At 54.7% G+C, this 21,753-nt stretch overlaps 1 protein-coding gene across 1 annotated transcript; it reads left to right on the top strand.

Moving 5' to 3' along the window:
* Positions 1 to 6,616: 6,616 nt before the first annotated feature.
* On the top strand, positions 6,617 to 20,846 carry GUCY2D (guanylate cyclase 2D, retinal). The gene is made up of 20 exons (XM_059147432.1): positions 6,617 to 6,691; positions 7,044 to 7,788; positions 7,884 to 8,188; positions 10,325 to 10,676; positions 11,017 to 11,101; positions 11,345 to 11,447; positions 11,840 to 11,941; positions 13,217 to 13,297; positions 14,718 to 14,924; positions 15,005 to 15,161; positions 15,659 to 15,808; positions 16,375 to 16,523; positions 17,032 to 17,195; positions 17,286 to 17,478; positions 17,669 to 17,843; positions 18,126 to 18,224; positions 18,346 to 18,440; positions 18,558 to 18,643; positions 18,761 to 18,870; positions 19,430 to 20,846. Exons 1-19 carry the CDS (start codon positions 6,617 to 6,619, stop codon positions 18,852 to 18,854), a joined length of 3,417 nt encoding a protein of 1,138 aa, XP_059003415.1. The 3' UTR covers positions 18,855 to 18,870; positions 19,430 to 20,846.
* Positions 20,847 to 21,753: the final 907 nt, after the last annotated feature.

Below are 21,753 nucleotides of genomic sequence, written 5' to 3'. Positions count from 1 at the left end.
GAAGGAGTCACTAGTTGTATGCGATTTCCAACCCCGTGAGGACCGGGTCTCGTACTCACCATGCTGTCCAAGGGTTCAGCTGTCCATTCGGCTTTCACACTACCTGCCTGTATTCTGTGCTAATTCAGAGTTTTAAATATCAGCTGATAAACAGATACTTGGGAGGGGGAGCGGTCAACCCCGGCCATGCCAGCCAATCTTCCTTTCCATTTTGATTACATCCTCATTTTGACCATCGGTTATTTTCTCATGGGAACACGGGCATGCCGGGAGCAGAACTTTCACAAGCTTCGTACAACTGAGACGAAGAGGAATGTCTTTCCCTCTAAGAGGATATTCCTTGGGTTTAAGGTGGGGAATTTGGTGACTGTGCATTCGGTTGTCAAGGAATCGACACCTGCCCATTGCCAAGGGCATTCTGACACTTGCAATGATTCCAGAAATGCATTACCAGCTAAAATGTCATGTGTTGTTGGGGACTCGACAGCAAACCTGCCTGATGATGCCCTTAGGCTCGTTGGCAAGAGAACCTTCCTGTAGGCTGTGAGCCCAACTCTCTCCCATTAGACCCTATGGGGCCTACCCAAGAGGACAGAGGGTCCCATGTATCTGTTTCCTAGGGCTGCGGTAACAAACACTGCGAGCTTGGTGGCTTGAAATAGCGTGTACTTACTAGCTTTCAGTTCTGGAAGTCAGAAGTCTGAAAGCACTTTCCCCGGGGCTAGCAGGGCAGGGCTATCTTGCAAGACTTTCTAGAAGCTCTGGAAAATCCCTTCTCTGGCCTTTTCTGGCATCTAGACCTGAGTTCTTTGTACTTCTTGGCTCACGGCCCCTTCCTCTGTCTTCAGACTGCAAAACAGCATCTTTCCAGTTGCTACATAGCCTTCTTATGTGGCACTCATATATATATATATATATATATATATATATATATATATATATACACACACACACACACACACACATATCTTATATAATATGTTTTATTACATATATTTTATAGAATTGCATCCTTAAAAATATGTATTTATTTATTTATTTGAGAGAGAGAGAGAGTGGGGGGCGGGAGCAGAGGGAGAGGGTGAGAATCTTAAGCAGAATCCACACTGAGTTTGGAGCTCCACACAGGGCTTGATCTCACAACCCTGAGCCAAAACCAAGAGTTGGATGCTTAACCACCCAGGTGCTCCTATAATTGCATTCTTTTTTTAAAGTGGATTTTTAAAAAAGATTTTATTTATCTATTTATTTATTTATTTGACACAGAGAGAGATCTCAAGTAGGCAGAGAGGCAGGGGGAGGCAGGCTCCCCACTGAGCAGAGAGCCCGATGTGGGGCTCGATCCCAGGACACTGAGACCATGACCTGAGTGGAAGGTAGAGGCTTAACCCACTGAGCCACCCAGGCACCCCTCAACTTGAATTGTTTTTTGAACATCAGACTCCCCCATGTATCATCTGCTACTCTCCGATTCAGGCCAAATTGGAGAAAAGGGATAAAAAAGTCCTCTTGCCCCATTTAAACTTTAAAGAATCACGGTTTTCCTTGTCAAGCTGTGGCGATTCCACAAATGAAAACTTCTAATTCCTTTTGTCAACTCCAAATTTCATGACTTTGGTGGTGGGGGTTGGGGGCTGTTGAGTGAGGGATAAAAGTCCCAGTTCTCTCCCTTCCCTGAAGGAGACAAACCGAGACCTTCCAGAGGGGAGCTCTACCTGTGGCCCCGGTTATTTATAGGAGTGGGATTTAAATTTAATTCTGCCCTCTGGTCACTCCCTCCCTTTAAGAGCTGGCCCCACCCATTAGGTCTGAGGGCTGGGCAGCTTCAGTACCAGACAGACTGAAGGTGAGTTTAGGAGGCAACGGACAATAAAAAATGCAAGCTCAGATTGGGTCACTGGAAGGGGGGTCAGTGTGGTGGCCGCAGTCTGGCCGTGTCACCTTGCCATGAGGACCAGGACAGATTTAAAATATTCTGCCCCTAGAATATAAGATGGTGTGGCCACTCCAGAAACCGGTATGGCATTTCCCCAAAATGTGAAACAGAGAATTACCGTATGACCCATCCATTCCACTTCTGGATATATACTTAAAAGAAAGCAGAGACTCTGACGGATGTGTACACTCATGTTCACAGCAGCACTGCTCACAAAAGCCAAACAGTAGGAGCCACCCGTGGGTCCATGGGCAGATGAACGCGTGAACAAAATGTCTTATTATATACATACAATGGGATATGATTCAGCCAAAAAAAAGGGGGGGGCATCCTGACACCTGCAACAATATGGACGAACCTTGAGGACATCATGCTGAGTGAAATGAGCTGGGCACAAAAGGACAAATACTGTAGGATTCTACATTTACAAGGTACCCAGAGTGGTCAAATTCACAGAGACAGGAAGTGGAATGGTGGTGCCAGGGGGGTTGGAGGAGGGGGAAATGGGGAATTATTGTTTACTGGGTATGGTGGTGAATTCATTTTGGGGTGATGAAGTTTTAGGGACAGGTAGTGGTGACAGTGAATGTATTTAACACCATTGAATTGGACACGTAAAAATAGCTAGAATGGTGAATTTCATATTATGCCCATTTTACCACAATTTTTTTTTAAAGTTTCAAAGAGTTAGCTCTTCATTCCAAACTATATTACCTGTCACTTCACGGACACCAGGAGAAAATCAGGAGATTAGGGACTGAGCCAAATTAGTCTCTAGGCCTCAGTCTCATTATCTGTGAAATGGAAGTGTTGAACTGAGAATCCGTGATTCCAAATCAAGATGTTATGTCAGAAAAGAAGAGCTTTTGGGAAAAAACCCTATGGAAAGTAAGGTGAAAAAGAAAGAAGAGAAAGAAAGGAGAGAAGGAAAGAAAGAAAGAGAGAGAGAGAGAGAGAGAGAGGAAGAAAGAAAGAGGAAGGAAGAAAGAAATGAATGAATGAATAAAGGAGAAAAAAATGAAGATGCCTGGATTATTGAAATGAACACTGACACCTGCTAGGCTTGGAGAATCTACTATAGGTCAGGCATCAAATTTTTTTTTACTTAAAATGTATTCAAAATCCCTTAGTATAGTAACCAAGTGTTCACCTCCATGAGATTCTTAAACTCTTCATGCACTGTTGTTTCCCAGTCATGAGTGTTTTTTTTACCCCCCCCCCATGAGTGTTTTTTGAATGAATGAACAAGTCTTTATTCAAGTCTGTTTGGGCATAAATAAATGATTTTCTTAGGTAGTTCCTGCAAGTGGTCCTTCCTCTCTACCAAGTATTGCCAAACAGTCCACCAGTTTAAACCTCCTCACCAATATGGAGGGGTTGTGTCTCCCCCTATTCACACCAACATTTGGTATCATCCCACTTAACCCTAACCCTAACCCTAACTGATAGATGTTAAGCGTATTTCCTTGTTTTATTTTGCATTTCCTTGATTATTAGTGAGGTTGGGCATTTTTCCTTAGGCTTTTCTCATGACTTGCCTGTTCATACCATTTGCCCATTTCCTAGTGGGTTGTTAACTTTTTCATATCATATGTATTTGGGGTAGTAAACATTTCTTAACATTTTGCAGCTATCTTCCTGTCTTTGGCTTATGTTTCCTCTTTGTGATATACTTTTTTGACCAGACAGTTTCAATTTTTAAATTTTAAAAAAGCAATTTGTTTATTTCTTTCTTTTTTAGTAATTGCTACACCTAACATGGGGCTCGAACTCATGACCCTGAGAACAGGAGTTGCATGCCCTTCTGACTGAGCCAGATAGACACCCAGAAATTTTAATTTTAAAGATTTATTTATTTATTTTAGAGAAAGGGAGTGAGAAAGAGAGAGAGTGCCTGTAAGCAGGGAGAGGGGCAGAGGGAGAGAGAGAATCTCAAGCAGATTCCCCACTGAACACGGAGCCTGATACAGGGATCAGTCTCACGACCCTGAGATCATAACATGAGCTGAAACCAAGAGTCAGAGGCTTAACTGACTGAGTCACCCAGGTGCCCCCAGACATTTTAATTTTAATGTTTTCAAATGTTTAAGTCTTTTCCTTTATGGTTTGTACTTCACGTGTCTGTTTGGGAAATTCTTTCCTACTCTGAATTGACACAGATATTCTCTTTTTTACCTAAAAGGGTTTTTTTAAATTAACATATTTGTTAATATTTTATTAGCATAATTGAAATAATTTGAAAAATGTTGCAAAACTAAATGGTACAAAGAACATTCATATACCCTTTACCTAGTCGACCCAATGTTATCATTTTATCCATTTGTTTATCACTTGATACATGTAACATATGAAACATAGCATATATAATACATATACATGTCATATTTTTTCTTGATTATCTGAAGGTATGTGACATACATTATACCTTATTATTATAGCTAAATGCTTCAGGTGTATATTTCCTAGGAATAGATATAGTCTCTTACATTTTACAGACCAGTTATCAATCTCATAAATTTACATTGATAAAATACATCTTATTGGGGCACCTGGGTGGCTCAGTGAATTAAAGCCTCTGCCTTCGGCTCAGGTCATGATCCCAGGGTCCTGGGATCGATCCCCGCATCGGGCTCTCTGCTCAGCAGGGGGCCTGCTTCCTCCTCTCTCTCTGCCTGCTTCTCTGCATACTTGTGATCTTCATCTGTCAAATAAATAAATAAAACCTTTAAAAAATAAAAATTAAAAAATACATCTTATCAAATCTCCCATTCATATCTCAATTTTGAGTTGACAGATTTGATGTTGACACTCTTCATAGCCTTTTTATAACCCTATAAACCATATAACTCTATAGACATTTTAGATGATTGTTTTTATAAGTTTATTTCATTTTTTTTAGTAATCTCTGCACCCACCATGGGGTTCGAGCTCACGAACCAGAGTTCTACGGTCACACACTTTTCCAATGGAGCCAGCTAGGAGCCCCCATAACCTTTTTTTGTTTGTTTGTTTGTTTTTAAAGATTTTATTTATTTATTTGACAGAGAGAGACACAGGGAGAGAGGGAGCACAAGCAGGGGGAGCAGGAGAGGGAGAAGCAGACTCCACACTGAACAGGGAGCCCAATGCGGGGCTTGATCCCAGGACCCTGGAATCACGACCTGAGCCTAAGGCAGACTGCTTATCTACTGAGCCACTCAGGTGCCCCAGGAGCCCCATAATCTTATAGCAGTTTTAAATGCAGGATCCAAACTAGGAGCAGGTATCACATTTAATTGTCACGGTCTTTCTGCTTCCTTTAATACAGAACGATTCCTCAAACTTGGTCTTTAGAATACTGATGGTTTTGAAGAATACAGATGTCTATCTGCCCCTCATCAGTTAATTTTGATCTCTGGTCTAAGCATTGCCCAGTCTCTCCACTGTATAAAATGCTTTCTATTTTTTTGTGCTTCCTTCCAACTGGTAAGCAGTCTGTAGGGAGCTCTTTTAAGATATGCAACCATCCCCCTTCTCGTTACAATTTCCCACTAGCGTTAGCACTCACTGAGGATTCTTGCCTGATACAATCTTTGCCATGATGGCTGAAAAATGATTCTCTGAAATGGTTTTAAGTTTTGATTGCTTGATTTTGTATAGCGTGAGGGATCGTACCCTATCGCTTTACCCTGTCCATATGACCTTTAGTCATATGGCTGACTAATCAGCCCCATTTGTGGAATAACTCATTCTCTCTCCGCCCCCGGTAAGAAATGTTCACTTTTTCATGGATCATATTTCCATTTTTACTGGGTTTGTCCCTGTGTTCTCTATGGTTTATTCTTCCTATTGGTCTACTTCTTTATTCCCATACCAATACTGCATACATGTCTTAATTATTGCAGCTTTGTAATCAATTTTGATATATGGTCAAGCAAGTCTCCCCTCACATTCTCCTTTAAACTTGTCTTAGTCATCTCTACTATCCAGGCACTATATTAATTATCACAGGTACCTTTCACAACCTTCAGAGAGATTAAGCAACTTTCCCAAGGTCACGAAGCCAGGAAGGAGGAATCTGAACCAAGGTCTGCCCAAGGCTGGAGCTCTCACCATTATTTCTTGGAGTTCTGCCTTCCCAAGGCCCAGAGGCCATGTTTCTAGGCGTGGAGAAGCGGAGATCAGAGTATTAAGTGTGGGCTGATGAAAAGAAGAAAGACAGGAACCAGACTGGTTTGGGTTTGGCCTTATATGGACTTCGCCAGCCAAAGGATGGGGCTTGGACTTGGGGGCCAAGTGTAGAAACAGATGACTGGAGAGAATGAGCCTGAGAGACAGTCCCCCCTCTCCACTCCCCTCCTCCTTCCTCACCCCAGGGAAACTGATCACCCATAGGGACCCATGGGCTCATGTGATTGCTTTCCGGGCAGAACAGGGCAATGTGGCTTGAAAAGGGGGACCTGCAGCTGCTTTCATGCTGGCTGTCGGGCAGGGAGGTTGAGAGCCTCAGAGGTTGAGATGGACAGAGGAGAAAGACCTGCTGGTTGCCTGGCGGCTAGGATAGATCCAGCCCGGGGGAGCCCCATCCTCTACCAACTCCACCCTGCCTGATTAAGGGACCCTAATCAGCTTGGGGAGATTAAGGGCTCCGGACAGCTGTTCCCACACCCCCGCCCTGGGCCTGGCTGGCAAAGGAGACCTATGGGAGGGCGTCAGAAGGGGGATCTGCCCTGTGACCCCTCACCCCGGGCCTGGGCCCGAGCCCCGGACTTTCCGGTGAGTGGCAAAGGCCCCTCTACAGGGACTGGCGGGTCCCTTCTGCCCCAGATGGAGCTGAAGAGGGCATGAGCGTGTCTCCACTGACCCCCGATGGCCTGAGGAGGGAGGAGGGGCACGCAAGAGGGGAACAGGCAGTAGGAGAAGCAGGGGGGGTTGAAGTGGGGAGGTGCAGGGGGCTTGCAGGCCATGCTCTTGACCCCCAAAGAGTCGTCCGAGCCAGAAGAGGGGGCTGTGGAAGTGGATCCATGTCCCGGGTTAGTTGCGCTTGGAGAAACCAGGGCATTGCGGACAGGGCCCTAAGAGACTTCTGGGGGCCTCGCCTGCTCATCCCGCCCCCCTTCTTCTTCAGAAGCCGGCGATGAGCGGGAGCATCCTCCCTGCGGGTGGGCTTCCCGACCCCCTGCTCTGCGCCCCCTCGCGGTGGGCTGTGTCCCTGCCCCGCGTCCCCGGGGCCCTGCCCCGGCCCCGGCCTCCTCTCCGGCTCTTGCTGCTGCTGCTGCTCCTCCCGCCCCCCTCCGCCCTCTCCGCCGTCTTCACAGTGGGGGTGCTCGGCCCCTGGACCTGCGACCCCATCTTCGCCCGCTCCCGCCCGGACCTGGCCGCCCGCCTGGCCGCCGCCCGCCTGAATCGCGACTCGGCCCTGGAAGGCAGCCCCCGCTTCGATGTCGCGCTGCTGCCCGAGCCGTGCCGGACGCCGGGCTCCCTGGGGGCGGTGTCCTCCGCTCTGGGGCGCGTCTCGGGCCTCGTGGGGCCGGTGAACCCCGCAGCCTGCAGGCCGGCCGAGCTCCTAGCCCAAGAGGCAGGGGTGGCGCTGGCGCCCTGGGGCTGCCCGGGGGCGCGGGCGGCAGGCACTACGGCCCCCGCCGGGACGCCTGCAGCGGACGCCCTCTACGCTCTCCTCCGCGCCTTCCGCTGGGCACGCGTGGCCCTGGTCACCGCGCCCCAGGACCTGTGGGTGGAGGCGGGACACGCTCTGTCCACCGCGCTCAGGGCCCGGGGTCTGCCTGTGGCCCTGGTGACCACCATGGAACCCTCGGACGTGTCCGGAGCCCGGGAGGCCCTGAGGAGGGTCCGGGACGGGCCCAGAGTCAGCGGTAGGCTCCCCTGCAGGGTGCGGGGGAGGGGGAGGCGGTGCGGGCAGACAAGCAGCCGGGCGCGGTAATGAGCCAGAGTCTCCGTCGCTCCGCAGCGGTGATCATGGTGATGCACTCGGTGTTGCTCGGTGGCGAGGAGCAGCGCTGCTTACTGCAGGCTGCAGAAGAACTGGGCTTGGTCGATGGCTCCCTGGTCTTCCTGCCCTTCGACACTCTCCACTACGCCTTGTCCCCAGGCCCAGAGGCCTTGGCCGTGCTCGCCAACAGCTCACAGCTTCGTAGGGCCCACGATGCGGTGCTCACCCTCACGCGTCACTGTCCCCTGGGAGGCAGCGTGATGGACAGCCTGCGCAGGGCCCAGGAGCACCAGGAGCTGCCCTCTGACCTCAATCTGGAGCAGGTAGAAGGACCAGGGAGGTGGGAAGAGGGGAGGAGGAGGGGGAAGAGAGCAGGAAATGCGGGAGAGAGGAGAGGAGGATAGAGGCAAGAAGGAGAGAAGTTGATATAGTCAGTCCAATCAGAGGATGGCCGTCAGTAGGGAGAAACTAACCAGCAGCCCTACCTGTTCTGAAGTTTACTGGGGAGTGTAGAGACTGGTCTTGCTTGGGGCATCTTAGTGTACTGGAATTGCTTCCCGAGTGAGGGCAATGAGACCTCCCAAACCCAGCTCCAAGCAGCAGACCCTAGTGAACTCTACCCTGCAATGTTGGCTGTCTGCTTCAAAGGAAACCCTCTTCCAACACAGTCCAGAATCCGCTGCTGGTGTCCTTAAGAGAACAGGGAGAAGGAAGCTTGCAGATCCAATCTCCATGCCCTGTTTAAAGGTGTTTCCTCTGCGGCTTCATCCACTGGTGATAATTTTTTGAGAGCCTTGACCTCTTGTGAGAAGCATAAAGGTCCCTAGAAGGAGCAGGGAGCTTCCGTGATCATTGAGATCCACAACGTACTCCCGACAAACAACTAATACCCAGGATTCCCTGGGATTCCAGAATCCCAGTTCAGATCGTCTAACTCTATACCATTCATAGAAAGGGGAGGGGCTGGACACCACTAAGATAGAGGGGGTTTAGATGTCAGTGGGCGGCAAATTAACCGCCACATAGGCCCCACTCAAAGGGTTGAACTTGAGATACAGCTGTGAGATATTCCCCCCACCAATGCCCCTAGTCTCCTCCAAGAGGATTTGGGGTAGACAATGGGAGAAAGGATGGGAAGGGTCAATAAGAAGAGAACAAGTATCAGTTAGGCACAGTGGTGAGATGGGATGGAGGGGTGAGTGGAGGAAGTGATGAAAAAAGCATCTTCAGTTCTCCCTAACGTGCACAACCTTCCACCTAGCTCCCTGTGAGACCCCTGGAAGTGACCTCTCACCTTCCTGGCCGCCCCCCCCACACACACACATCCAGACATCAAGTCCTGTCACTTTTACTTGGTAAAAGCCATTTGAATCCATCCACTTTCTCCATTCTCATCGTCACTGTCCTGGTTCAGGCCACAGCCCCTCTGACCTACATCTTCAAACAGAATCTTCCGGATGGTATCTGCTTCAGTGCTTACCTGCCCCAGGCCCTTCTCCACCCAACGATCAGTTCAAACTTCAGAAACTGGACAAATCTGAGTGTGTCACACCCCTGTTCAGAGCCTCCCAGGGACTTCTCTTGCCTGGGCGAGATGCAGGTCTCTTCAGATGGCTGATCAGGTCTTCTGTCCCTCCCCTCTCCCAGATAATTCTGACTCCCTCCCTGAAGGATGGGAGTCACTTCTTCTGGACGTCTTCTCCTCCTTCCTCCCTGCTACCTTCATCCATGGCACTGCCTTAGCCTCTGTGTCTGTCTGCCTGCCCAGAAGAGAGATTTCCTTGGCATGGGGACTCTATCTTACCAATATCTCAGTATCGCCTACTGCTTTACACAGTGCCTGGCACTGGAAGAGATGGGAACTAGGAAAAATAAGCTTGATGAAATGGGGGTGATAGCCTTGGGGGAAGAAAAGAAGGAAAAATAGAAGATAGAAGCCAACCAAAAGGTAGGAAAGGAGGCTTTTAGGTGAATGAGAGGTAATGATATTAACAACAAAAGCAGGACAACCAACAGGAAAGGGGAGGGAGGAGCTATCAATGGTGGAAAGGGGAGGGAGGAGCTGTCAATGGGGAGAAGAGCCTGAGAACCATGGAAAGAGGGAAGGTCAGCTAGGAAGAGGAGAGAGAAGAGAGCCAACAGGGAGAGAGGAAGAGAGAGCCAAAAGGGAGAGGGGAGGAGAGACCCATTGGGGAGAGAGGAGAAAAGAGCCAATGGGAAGAAAGAGAAAGGGAGAGAGAGAGCCAATGGGAAGAAAGAGAAGGAGAGAGAGAGCCAATGGGGAGAGAGGAGGAGAGAGCACCCCGGGGCACCGGGAAGCTCTCTAACTCGAAGCAGGTGTGAACAGTCTATACACGCGGGGCTTGAGGACTTGAACGAAGCCGTGAAAAGCTAGGTGGGCCAGTCTGCCCGCCTATGGGCGGTGTCCCCAAGCCCTGAGCCGTCCTCTCCTTCCGCAGGTGTCCCCACTCTTCGGTACCATCTACGACGCGGTCTTCCTGCTGGCGGGGGGCGTGGCGCGGGCGCGGGCGGCCGCAGGGGGCGGCTGGGTGTCCGGAGCCGCGGTGGCCCGCCACATGCAGGATACCCAGGTGCCCGGCTTCTGCGGGGCCCTGGGAGGAGGCGAGGAGCCTGCCTTCGTGCTGCTGGACACGGATGCGGCTGGGGACCGGCTCTTCGCCACATACGTGCTGGACCCCACCCGGGGCTCCCTCCGCTCGGCTGGGACCCCGGTGCATTTCCCTAGAGGGGGAGGAGCCCCCGGGCCCGACCCCTCATGCTGGTTCGAGCCACACGTCATCTGCAACGGAGGTGAGGGCGAGCACCCCAGCCCCCACTGGGACAGTCAGCGCTGACCCTCCACAAAGTGGTGAAAGAGAGTGAACTCTCGTCCTGTGACTCCTTCCAGGTCCTCCTCAGACCCCTGGCTTGTGCAGAACCCGTGTCTTGCCAAGCCCCCATACCCCTGTAGGAGCCTTTCTAGCACTGCCAGAGGCTCGCCTCTGCAGAACCCATGGCCTTTCCCGAGACCTGTTCCAGGCTCCCATCCACCTCTGCTAGAACCTTCAGGATTTGACATGACTGCACCTGGATAGAGAGGGTGCTCCCCCTGGCCACGGGGTCCTCAGCCTCCCTCCTCTCTCCTCTCCAGGAGTGGAGCCCAGCCTCGTGTTTATTGGCTTCCTCCTGGTGGTCGGGATGGGGTTGATGGGGGCCTTCCTGGCCCACTATGTGAGGTGAGTAGGGGACGAGCATGGCTCTCCACCTGTCACAGCTGTGTCTGGGCAGCAAGGACAGCAGGCTGGGCCCATCAAGAGCAGACAAAGGGAGGGCTGGGGGAGAGGGGGCACCCCACGGGGTGGCCCGCCAGAGGGTGTTTGGTTTGGGGGTGGCTGCTTTTCCCAGAGCCGATACTCCCTGCCAGCCTCCTCTCAGGGCCTTTGGTCCCCTCTGAGCAGATGACATCCTTTCCCTACCAGGCACCGGCTACTTCACATCCAGATGGTCTCTGGCCCCAACAAGATCATCCTGACTCTGAACGATATCACCTTTCTCCACCCGCACGGGGGCAGCACGCGCAAGGTGGGGGAGGCGGGGAGGCAGGGGGATCTTTGGCGGAGAGCCAGCTCTCCAAGTGTCCTTCCCTGCGTTTCTGTCCCCCTGCCTGGGCCAGCCCTCCCCTCTGGCCCTACGCATGAAGGCCTGGCTTCTGGCCTGGCTCCCCATCAGGTCTGAGCTCTGGGGCTGTGCCAGGAGAGTAAGAGCCGCTGTCCCGGCTGCTTTCCTGGGGCAGCGTGAGGCTCTGAGAAAACAGACTGTTTGTCTTGTAAACTGTAAAGGTCAGCGCAATTGAGAAGTAATGTCGTCATCATCTTCCCTAATAAAGAATTCTTCCGCTCCCCTCTGTAAACCCCAGAACTCAGCCTGACCTCAACACGAGACTCTGACCCCTTGCACTGACCTCTGCCCTCCAGGTGGCCCAGGGGAGCCGATCGAGTCTGGCTGCCCGCAGCACATCGGACATCCGCAGTGTCCCCAGCCAGCCCTCGGACAGCTCCAACATTGGCATCTATGAGGTGAGCCTTACCCCCGGCCAGACCCAGCTCTAGTCCTGGAGTTGCATCGTACCCTGCAAGCCCCCCGGAAATGGTAATAGGAGCCCAGGAGGGTTTCTGGGAAGAAGTCATGGGTTCCCCAAAGGGGAGCATCTGGGAATCCTTCCTGCCCCAGGATTTCGTCTTAACCTTTACCCAGATGAGTCCTCCTCAAAGGCCAATCCGAGTGGCTCAGAGGCTGGAGGCTGACTCGGGGTGGGGGCTGGGGATACTGGGACCACGCAGCCTGGTGTGCCCACTGAAGCCATCCCCTGTCTTGTTGGGTGCCCCGGGCCCTGTCCCTGTCCCCTCAGTGATCCAAGACTTCAGGTTACTCCTTTCTCCCCATGGGCCTCCCCAGAAAGTTTGGGACAGAGGGGCCCCTGGGAAGTGGTCTCATGGTCATAAAAATGACATTTTCAGGGCATGGGCTTGTTCAGTTTGGGGAGTTTCCAGACCAGGCTATCCCCAGCTCAAGACAGACCCACGTCTTGGCCCCAACCCAACATTGCCACCCAGTTCAGCTCAGACTCAGGGACAGCAAGCCTGAGAGGGGAAAAAGAAAGTCACAAAAGGGCGTTAGGATCTTTACTGTGGCTCAGCCAGGCTGCACGTGGTGGGAGGCGGGTAGAATTGTGAGCAGAGTCAGAGAGAGCTGGGGGAGCTCAGCTAATCAGGATGGCGGGATGGAGATTCAGAGTTCCACCCGAGCGACAGGTCACACAGAAAATGCGGGGACTCCTACCGGGTCACCTGGGTCCCCGTGAACCAGCTGGACCAATAGCTGAGGACAGGGCAGCTCAGAGCCTGGAGGGGAACTGCCTGGCCTTCGCTGTTCGACTATAATAAAAAGTCTGATCTTCCCAGACTCCTGACTCCTAGCACATGCTCTCTCATGGCAATGGAGCGTGCCAAGGGCTGTGGTTTCAGTGGCATGTGTGGTGGGGATGGTTTGCTGAGCAAGGCTGTTGGCAGGCGCATCTGAGAGGGTGAGGACAGCCGTGCAAGGGGGGGCTCCCTCCCAGCTAGCCTCGAAGTGGACCCCCAGACCTCAAGCCCCTCGTTACTGATGCTCTGTGTCACAGGGAAGATGTGGGCAGGGACCAGAGGAAATGGGGGGCCCTAGGGCTCCTCCTTGCCGTGCAGGGTTTTAAGAAACTAGTTCACGCAAGGCAAAAAAAAAAAAAAAAAAGGAAGAAAGAAAGAAAGAAAGAAAAATGAGAAAAACTGAGTTCACTACTCCCATCTCTGCTCCAGGGAGACTGGGTTTGGCTGAAGAAATTCCCCGGGGATCAGCACGTTGCTATCCGTCCAGCCACCAAAACAGCCTTCTCCAAGGTGAGAGTGGGCCCATGGTGGGGGGTGCGGGGTGGGGTGGCCATCATTTCCTAACTTCCTTGCCCTCTCTTTGCAGCTGGGTACAGAAGTAGACCCCATTGTGGGAGAGACCAGTAGGTCTTAGTGGAATTGTTCCCGCCTCTCTAAAGCAGATTTCCACGCTCCTTCATAAAACTAGCCCTTTCTTTTGGTGTGCTTGTCATGATTGGTCATTGTGCAATCAGTGTGGGCTTGCCTATTTTTTTAAAGACTTATTTATTTATTTTAGAGAAGGGGAGGGGCGCAGAGAGAGAGAGAGAGAGAGAATCCCAAGCAGACTCCCCCCAGCGGGGCTCGATCCCACGACCCTGAGATCATGACCTGAGCCGAAATCAAGAGTCCGATGCCCCGCCGACTGAGCCACCCAGGCGCCCCTCTGGCATATTTTTTACCTGCCTCCCTCATTGGTCTGTAAGCTAAGTGAGGGTGAGGACATCATTGCTTCATCATTGCCAGTTTGGCCCCAACACGGTGTCTGGGACGTTAGACATAATGAATGTTTGTTGAGGGAATGACAGAAAGTTAAAAAGGGCTTTCCAGTTTCATCCGGCCACTTGCACAGCATGGCTTAGTGAACACACGCTAAGCGAAGGGGACAGCTGGCAGGCAGCCTGTAGACGGGCTTAGTCTGGCCCTTTGCCCTTACATGATGCAGCCCCGGCCTGGCCTCCTTCCCTGCAGCCTTCACTGGAGCTCTTGGCCACAGCTGCAGAGGGACTTAGGGTCAACTGCTAAGTCACCATTTAATGGCAGGCATCTCAAATGAAAGGAAGCCCCCCACTAGACTGGAGGAAAGTGAGAAAGGACAACTGCCGGTGGCTAGCCCCTGTATTTCCAGCTCACCCAGACTGGGGGGTGGGGAGGCTGGGTTGTCCTCCTCTGGGACCACAACTTGACTGCTCAGTCCCTTCCTCCCTAACCTGGGGAGGCTGGGAGTCTCAGACATTTCTGACACAGTGACAGAACCAAGCGAGGTGGCCCTGGGACGTGCCCCACACACCCAAGTCTGGTGCTTTCTTTGAAAGCAGGGAGGCTTCTGCCGGGTTTTCTCTACAAGGGCTGTTACATCAGAAGGGGAGGGCGCTGGCCAGGGGGGATTCTCCATGGAGTATTTCCCCCTAAAGCCCAGCAGTTCAAAGTCTTACCGCTAATCCAGCAGAAGGTGCCCGGGTCCTGGTTCCCCAGGCAAGGTTGCCTTTTCAGTCCTAACCTGAAGCTAAAGCCCAGCGGCCTGGGACTCTCGGAAAGAGAGGTGATCTGTGGAAGCCAGCCCCTCTGCACCCCCAGGGACCTTTCCATTCCCCATTCTTATCCCATCTTCTGTGCTGGGACACTCAGAAACAGGCCTGAATAACAGGTCTCCTCCCCACGTTGCTTCCAGCTCCTGGAGCTCCGGCACGAGAACGTGGCCCTCTACCTGGGGCTCTTCCTGGGCACAGGAGCCGGTGGCTCGGTGGCTGCCGGGGAAGGCACGCTGGCTGTGGTCTCGGAGCACTGCACCCGGGGCTCCCTCCACGACCTCCTCGCCCAGAGAGACATCAAGCTGGACTGGATGTTCAAGTCCTCCCTCCTGTTGGACCTCATCAAGGTGTGTGGGGTGCGGGCGTGGCGGGGAGGACGGGGCAAGGAGCCGCCGGGCTGAGGCCGCCTTCCCTCCCATCCCTCCAGGGAATGAGGTATCTGCACCATCGAGGTGTGGCCCACGGGCGACTTAAGTCACGGAACTGCGTGGTGGACGGGAGGTTCGTGCTCAAAGTCACGGACCACGGCCAGGGGCGACTGCTGGAAGCGCAGCGGGTGTTAGCGGAACCTCCCAGCGCCGAGGGTAGGATTCCAGGGCTGTCTCCCGCGCGCGGACGGGCACCCCCAGGATTCCCATTATTTCCAGGGTCCCTCCTCCCCGCCCTCCACCCTCGCATGCTCTCCATTCCACCGCCCCCGGACGTGGCTCCTGCCACGGAGAAGGTCTTGTGACTTTTGAGATGAGAAGGGTGGGCTCCGTGACTGGGGTGGGGCGAGGGGCGGGGCGGGGCGAGGGGCGGGGCGGGGCGGGGCTTGTGCCTGAAGGACGGAGCCTCCTCTGCGCTCCCACCGGTCTGAAGCCAGGAGCTTATTTGCGAGGACCCTGCTCTCTCTGAGGTCCGCGTTGGCTGGCTGGTAGTTTTTCCTGGGAGAGCAGCTGCAGGTAGCCGGGCCAGACTCAGGCTGGGAGTTCGTGAGTGAGTGCGGGCCTGGCCTTTCTGGTTAGGATGGGGGGGGGGGTCCGTCCCCAGCGCCCCCAAGGCCTTCCGCATGCCCACGCCCCCTTCCCCCCGACCGCAGACCAGCTGTGGACAGCTCCGGAGCTGCTTCGGGACCCGGCCCTGGAGCGCAGGGGAACGCTGGCCGGTGACGTCTTCAGCCTGGGCATCATCATGCAGGAAGTCGTGTGTCGCAGCACACCCTATGCCATGCTGGAGCTGACTGCTGAGGGTACGCCGCCCACATGCGTGGGCCTCTGGGCTAGAAAGGCGGCCTGCTGTGAGGCACAGCCTCGCCTGACCCAGCCTCTTTTTCCGAAAGCCCGAAACTGAGGCGTAATTATGTGGGCCTCCCTTACGTGGGTCTGAAGGGTCAGGACAGTGGACAGCCGAGCACCGGGATGCACGGGGCGGCTGTTAGACACCCAGGCTTCCGTGGTCGCCTCTGTTCTTGTCCTGGCCCCAAGCCTCTCCTCCAGCTGGAGGAGCAAGCTCCTCTCTGGTTCTTAGGGACCCCAGGGAGAGGGCAGTGTTGGGAGAAGGGCGTGAGGAACGGTTGGATTTGGTTTAGATCCTTGTTCGCCCCAACCTTGATCACCCCAAACCTCCCTCTTGTTATGTGCAACAGCGTTCTGCTCTGCCGCCCCCCAGGGTTCAAGGTCCTCCTCTTGCTCCAGCACCCTCCCCTCCCTGCAGCCAAGCTCTGATTTAGAGAACCCCCATGTCGTGCCCCATATTGGGCTTCGACAGTCAGGCCAGCGTCAGAGGTGGACTCTCCTGGCCCCCTTATGCCTCCAGAAGTGGTGCAGAAGGTGCGGAGTCCCCCTCCGCTGTGCCGGCCCTCAGTGTCAGCGGACCAGGCACCCATAGAGTGCATCCAGCTGATGAAACAGTGCTGGGCCGAGCAGCCAGAACTCCGGCCCTCTTTGGACCGCACCTTCGAGCAGGTCAGGGGCTGGGATTGGGCTAGGGCTGGGCTGGCCCTGTGCCAACAGCCTGGGGAAGCCTCTGGAAGGCAGACGAGCAGGATGTCTGATCTCCAGGCTATCTCCCAGAGGGGTAGTCTGAGGACTGGGGGTAGGCGGGGGCAGAGTTAGAACAGGGGCTGTGGAGGCCTTTGGAGCGGGAGACAGAGCTCTAGGTGGGAGAAATGTTGGGCACAGGGTGGCAGAAAGACAACTGGCCTGGGAGTCCAAAGGCTGGGCTGGTTCCAGTGCTTCATCAATTGCTAGCTGACAATAGCTGGCCTCTGGGAACCCCCGTTTCCCTTAGGCCTTCTGCTAATGCATGAAAACCTAGGGCCTGGCATCCCTTCCCCCCACCCCGGGGAGGGGGGGGCGGTGGTTGATGAGTAAAAGATGAAGGGGGAGGGGAGGGTTGCAGGGACCAGGCTCCATCCTGCCGCAGGCAAGGGTCATGGCGGCCCAGGTCCCACCAGCGTCCTCCTGCCACTAGTTCAAAAGCATCAACAAAGGCCGGAAAACCAACATCATCGACTCAATGCTGCGGATGCTGGAGCAGTATTCCAGCAACCTGGAGGACCTGATCCGCGAGCGCACGGAGGAGCTGGAGCTGGAGAAGCAGAAGACAGACCGGCTGCTCACGCAGATGCTGCCGCCGTGGGTGCCCGTGGGAGGGGCGGGGGGGCAGCGGGAGAGCAGTCCCTCTGGCGGGGCCCCGGCAGTCACCCTGCCGCCCGCCACCCCTAGTTCTGTGGCCGAGGCCCTGAAGATGGGGACACCTGTGGAGCCAGAGTACTTTGAGGAGGTGACACTGTATTTCAGCGACATCGTGGGCTTCACCACCATCTCGGCCATGAGCGAGCCCATCGAAGTGGTGGATCTGCTCAACGACCTCTACACGCTCTTCGACGCCATCATCGGCTCCCACGACGTTTACAAGGTGGGGTGTGGGGGCGAGGGCAAGCCTTTCGCAGCGCTTCTGTCCCTTCTGCCAGGCCCCTCCCCCCACCCAGGTTGGAGGCCTCCCCCGGATCCCCGCATTAACCCCCGTTGAGGTCCCCTGCCAAGGGACAATGGCTTTGTGGGGAGAGGGGCGCTCAGAGCTGAAGCCTCACAACCCATTCGCTCAGGTGGAGACAATTGGGGACGCCTACATGGTGGCCTCAGGGCTGCCCCAGCGGAACGGGCAGCGGCACGCGGCCGAGATTGCCAACATGGCTCTTGACATACTCAGCGCCGTGGGCTCCTTCCGAATGCGCCACATGCCCGAAGTTCCCGTGCGCATCCGCATCGGCCTGCACTCAGGTAACTCCCGGGCCCTCAGGCTCATCTTCTGTGGGCGGCTCCGCAGTCCCGAGACAGGACGCCAGCTTGCAGAGTGCGGGGTGGCGGGGGGGTGGGGGGTGGTGGTCATTTGTCTTGAAGCCACCTTCGACACCCCATTGAGACCGAGAGGTACCCTGAGAGTGTTGCCTTGGGGAGCTGGTGGAGATGGGGTGCCAGCGTCCCCCGAGGTGCTAGGTCCCCCCCCTACAACGCCCCAGCCACAGCCCAGACTCCGGCCACCCACCCTGTGCGTCTCTGCAGGCCCGTGCGTGGCGGGCGTGGTGGGCCTCACCATGCCGCGGTACTGCCTGTTTGGGGACACGGTCAACACCGCCTCGCGCATGGAGTCCACGGGCCTGCGTGAGTGGGGCGACTCACGGAGCATTGGGAGAATGGCTGGGGGAGGGGGAGGCCGGGGGAGGGGTTGGGGGAGGGGCCGGGGAAGGGAGTCCCGAAATCCCCTCCTCCCCTGTCATCCCAGCTTATCGTATCCACGTAAACATGAGCACGGTGCGCATTCTTCGCGCTCTGGACCAGGGCTTCCAGACCGAGGTGCGAGGCCGCACGGAGCTGAAGGTGAGGCTAAGCCCTGCCCCGTCCTGCGCCCAGGCCAGTCCGAGGCCACTCAGACCTCGAGATCCACGCGATCCCCACCCAGCCGCCTAAGTGCTCCCCTCCCACGTGTTTCCCCAGGGCAAGGGCGCTGAAGACACGTACTGGCTGGTGGGCAGACAGGGCTTCAACAAGCCCATCCCAAAACCGCCTGACCTGCAGCCTGGGTGAGGAGACAGCCTCCCGGCCCCTTCACGCCTTCTCCCTTCTCCCAGTCTCCTGCCTGGTGCCTGACCACGCCTTCCTGCTCGCCTTCCCTGAAGCTGCCTCACTCTCTCCCGCAGGGCAAGCAATCACGGCATCAGTCTGCAGGAGATCCCCCTCGATCGGCGCCAGAAGCTGGAGAAGGCCAGACCAGGCCAATTCTCTGGAAAATGAGGCCTAGTGGGCACAGGTGCTGGCCCCCTGCCCCAGACGCTAGTCTCCCCTCAGACTCCAGGGTGGGGGGTGGGGGCTACCGACCTCTGGGAGATGATTTTGGGGGAACAGGCACCTCTTCCCCAGCCTTAAGGCCTAGCGCCTGCCTGTTGAACTTCTCAGCCAAGCCAGGTGTACCCATTGCTATCTGAGTGAGCTCGGGTTTGTTCCTAAACCCAGGGATTTTCCCTGAGAAGGAAGCACCAGCTGCAAGGATTCTAGCTCAGTAGGTCTGGAGTGGCCCAGGAATCCAGACTTGAGAACCCATGACCTGAGACCTCTCCTCTGATCCCCCACTGCATTAACCAGGCCTCCCTGCCTGGCTGCACAGGCTGTGCACTGCACAAGAGACAAAACTCTAGGGAGCACCATTCAGCAGAAGACAAGATGAATGTTGTCTCTAGAGGTCTGTTAGGGCAAAAGCCCTGCCCTCTACCTTCCTTAAAGAAGCTTTGATCCATGAGCCTCCCCTTCCTAGGTGAACCCCCATGACGCCTTTCCATGATTTCCCTCTGAGACACTCCTCTTTCTTTTAGGAGTATTCTGGAAGGTCCTTTTCCTGAAAGTTGCTGCTATAGGTGACCAAAACTCTGGCTAATACCAGTGGCTTCTAGCCAGCTCTGCCTCAAAGGATCCTGGGCCTTCACAGGAGCTGGTTGCAAACCCGCTGTGTGACCTCAGGAAAGTCTCATGTACTCTCTGGGCTTGGGTTCCCCCTCCATGGTGAAATAAGAAGTGGCCTGGGTGGCTTCCGCACTGCCCTGCTCTGACAGCTAAGCGTCAGCATCCTTGGTCTGGGGATATAGGGATGACACAGGGATGTGTGTCACTGGGCTTGTGGCCTCCAGCCCCAGTGCCTCTGAGCCCATCAGGAGAGGGGCGGGGTGGGGCTTCTCCACTTTCCTGGGCCTCCTGAGGCCCCAGGAAAGAGGGTGTGGGATTGGTCCTGTTCCTCCAGAGCAGGGTTGTCTCGTGGCCTGAGATCAGCCTCTGTCTGGCTTCCACATCCTTCCCTTCATCCGTCTCCACCCCCCACCCCCCCACCTGTCAGAAACCAGCTCCTCCCTCGGGCACAACAGTGACCAGCCCAAGTGCAGAGAAAAGCTGGCTTCAAGGCTTTGGGGGAAAGGAAAGGAAACAGGCTGCACCAAACCTTTACTATAGACACCCTAGGAATCGTAGTATTCCCTGCTTACGTGGGCACCACTGAGTGGGCGGGTGGGACAGACCATCCTATCCTCTCTGCTTAGATCTTTCTAACAAGTACCAACAACCACCCCTCCCCACTGGTCGCACTGAAGCTGCTTTTGCAGAACCGTGATGTCCCAGAGCCTGGGCGGGCGCCTCGTTCACTCCAGGTGTCCTTCCGCTGCTGCAGACCCTGGCAGGCCTTAGCCGCAGCGCCCAGAAGGCCACTGTAGTGAGGTCCGGTCCCCGGAGGTCTGCAAGCAGCAACATCAGGGGCCAGGGACACAGCAGTCAGGGAGAACGCGGAGGTGGAAGGACTAATGTAATCCTCGGGGAGACAAAGCGTGGTTGGCAGGAGCGTAGCAGTGACCCCAACCCGGGGAACAGGTTGCTAGAAAGGCAAGTTCTCCCTTCAAATGGTCCCCGCCTCTCCCCCGAGGCTCCAAGACAGCAAGATCTTCTGAACGCCCTTCCTTGCCGTCTGTTGCCTGTGGGCATGGGAGCTCCTGGAGGTGGTTTGGCCGCCTTGCGAAATCCAATCCGAAATCCAAATCCGCAAGCTCCCAGTCCTCCGCCTGGTCCTGAAGGTTGAGAACCACTGTTAGGAAATCTAAACTTCAGCCCGTGTAGCTTCAGGTTACCTGAGGTGCCACTAGAGTGAGTAACGTAGCGCAATTGAAAAAACACTTTTAAGGAAGTTTGGAGATGATGAGTTAAAGTTTTTTTTTTTTTAAACCCTGATGCGTGCACACAGTTTGTTGTTTTCTTTTCTTTCTTTCTTTCTTTTTTTTTTTTTTTTTCCAATTACATACATTCTTTTTTTTTTTTTTTTTTTTTTTTTTTTTTTTTTTTTTTTTTTAAAGATTTTATTTATTTATTTGACACAGATCACAAGTAGGCAGAGAGGCAGGCAGAGAGAGAGAGGGGAGAAAGCAGGCTCCCTGCTGAGCAGAGAGCCCGATGCGGGACTCGATCCCAGGACCCTGAGATCATGACCTGAGCCAAATGCAGCGGCTTAACCCACCGAGCCACCCAGGCGCCCATCCAATTACATACATTCTTAAATATCTCTCTTCAGATTTTCTCTGTACTTGGGTCCCGGGGATTAAGGGCAGACGGCACTGCTGGCACTGGGCTTGACAACGTGACCCCAGCCGTCACTCCCCGTCTCTTCCCAGCCCCCCTCCATCCTCACCCCTCCCAGAATCTCCCCCTCTCACCCTTTCTCTCGGCTTCTATCCCACCTGTGAGGATGGCCTGTGATTCAGGGGAGCCTCAGGGCAGAGCTGACCGGGGATCACCTGGGCGAGACTAGCAGGGGCAGGCTGGGGCAGGAAGGAGGAAGAGCCGGGGCCCAAACCTGGTTAGGAGTAGGGGTGGAGGCAGCAGGGCCGAGCCGGTCGCGTCCCACCTTCACCCCTGCCTTGCCGGGAGACCCCAAGCAGCCGACTTGACCCAGGAGGAACCTGGACAGGTCAAGAGAGCCTGAGAGCAGAGGCCCAGCCCAGAGCTCATGGAGCCACTTGAAGTAGGGCACAGAAGGTCAGAAGGTCGGGCGGGCGCAGTGCCCTCTCTGCCCCTCTGCTCCCGCTCTGACCCCGTCTCTCCCCTAGTCTCCTGTCTCTGCCCCCACTCCCTCCCTGCCTGCCGGTCCCTGAGGCTCCCCCATTTC

The sequence above is a fragment of the Mustela lutreola genome, chromosome 15 (genome assembly GCF_030435805.1).
Source record: "Mustela lutreola isolate mMusLut2 chromosome 15, mMusLut2.pri, whole genome shotgun sequence".
Taxonomy (NCBI): Eukaryota; Metazoa; Chordata; class Mammalia; order Carnivora; family Mustelidae; genus Mustela; species Mustela lutreola.
Note: the sequence above shows the minus strand (reverse complement) of the source record. Positions and strands in the feature narration are given on the sequence as shown.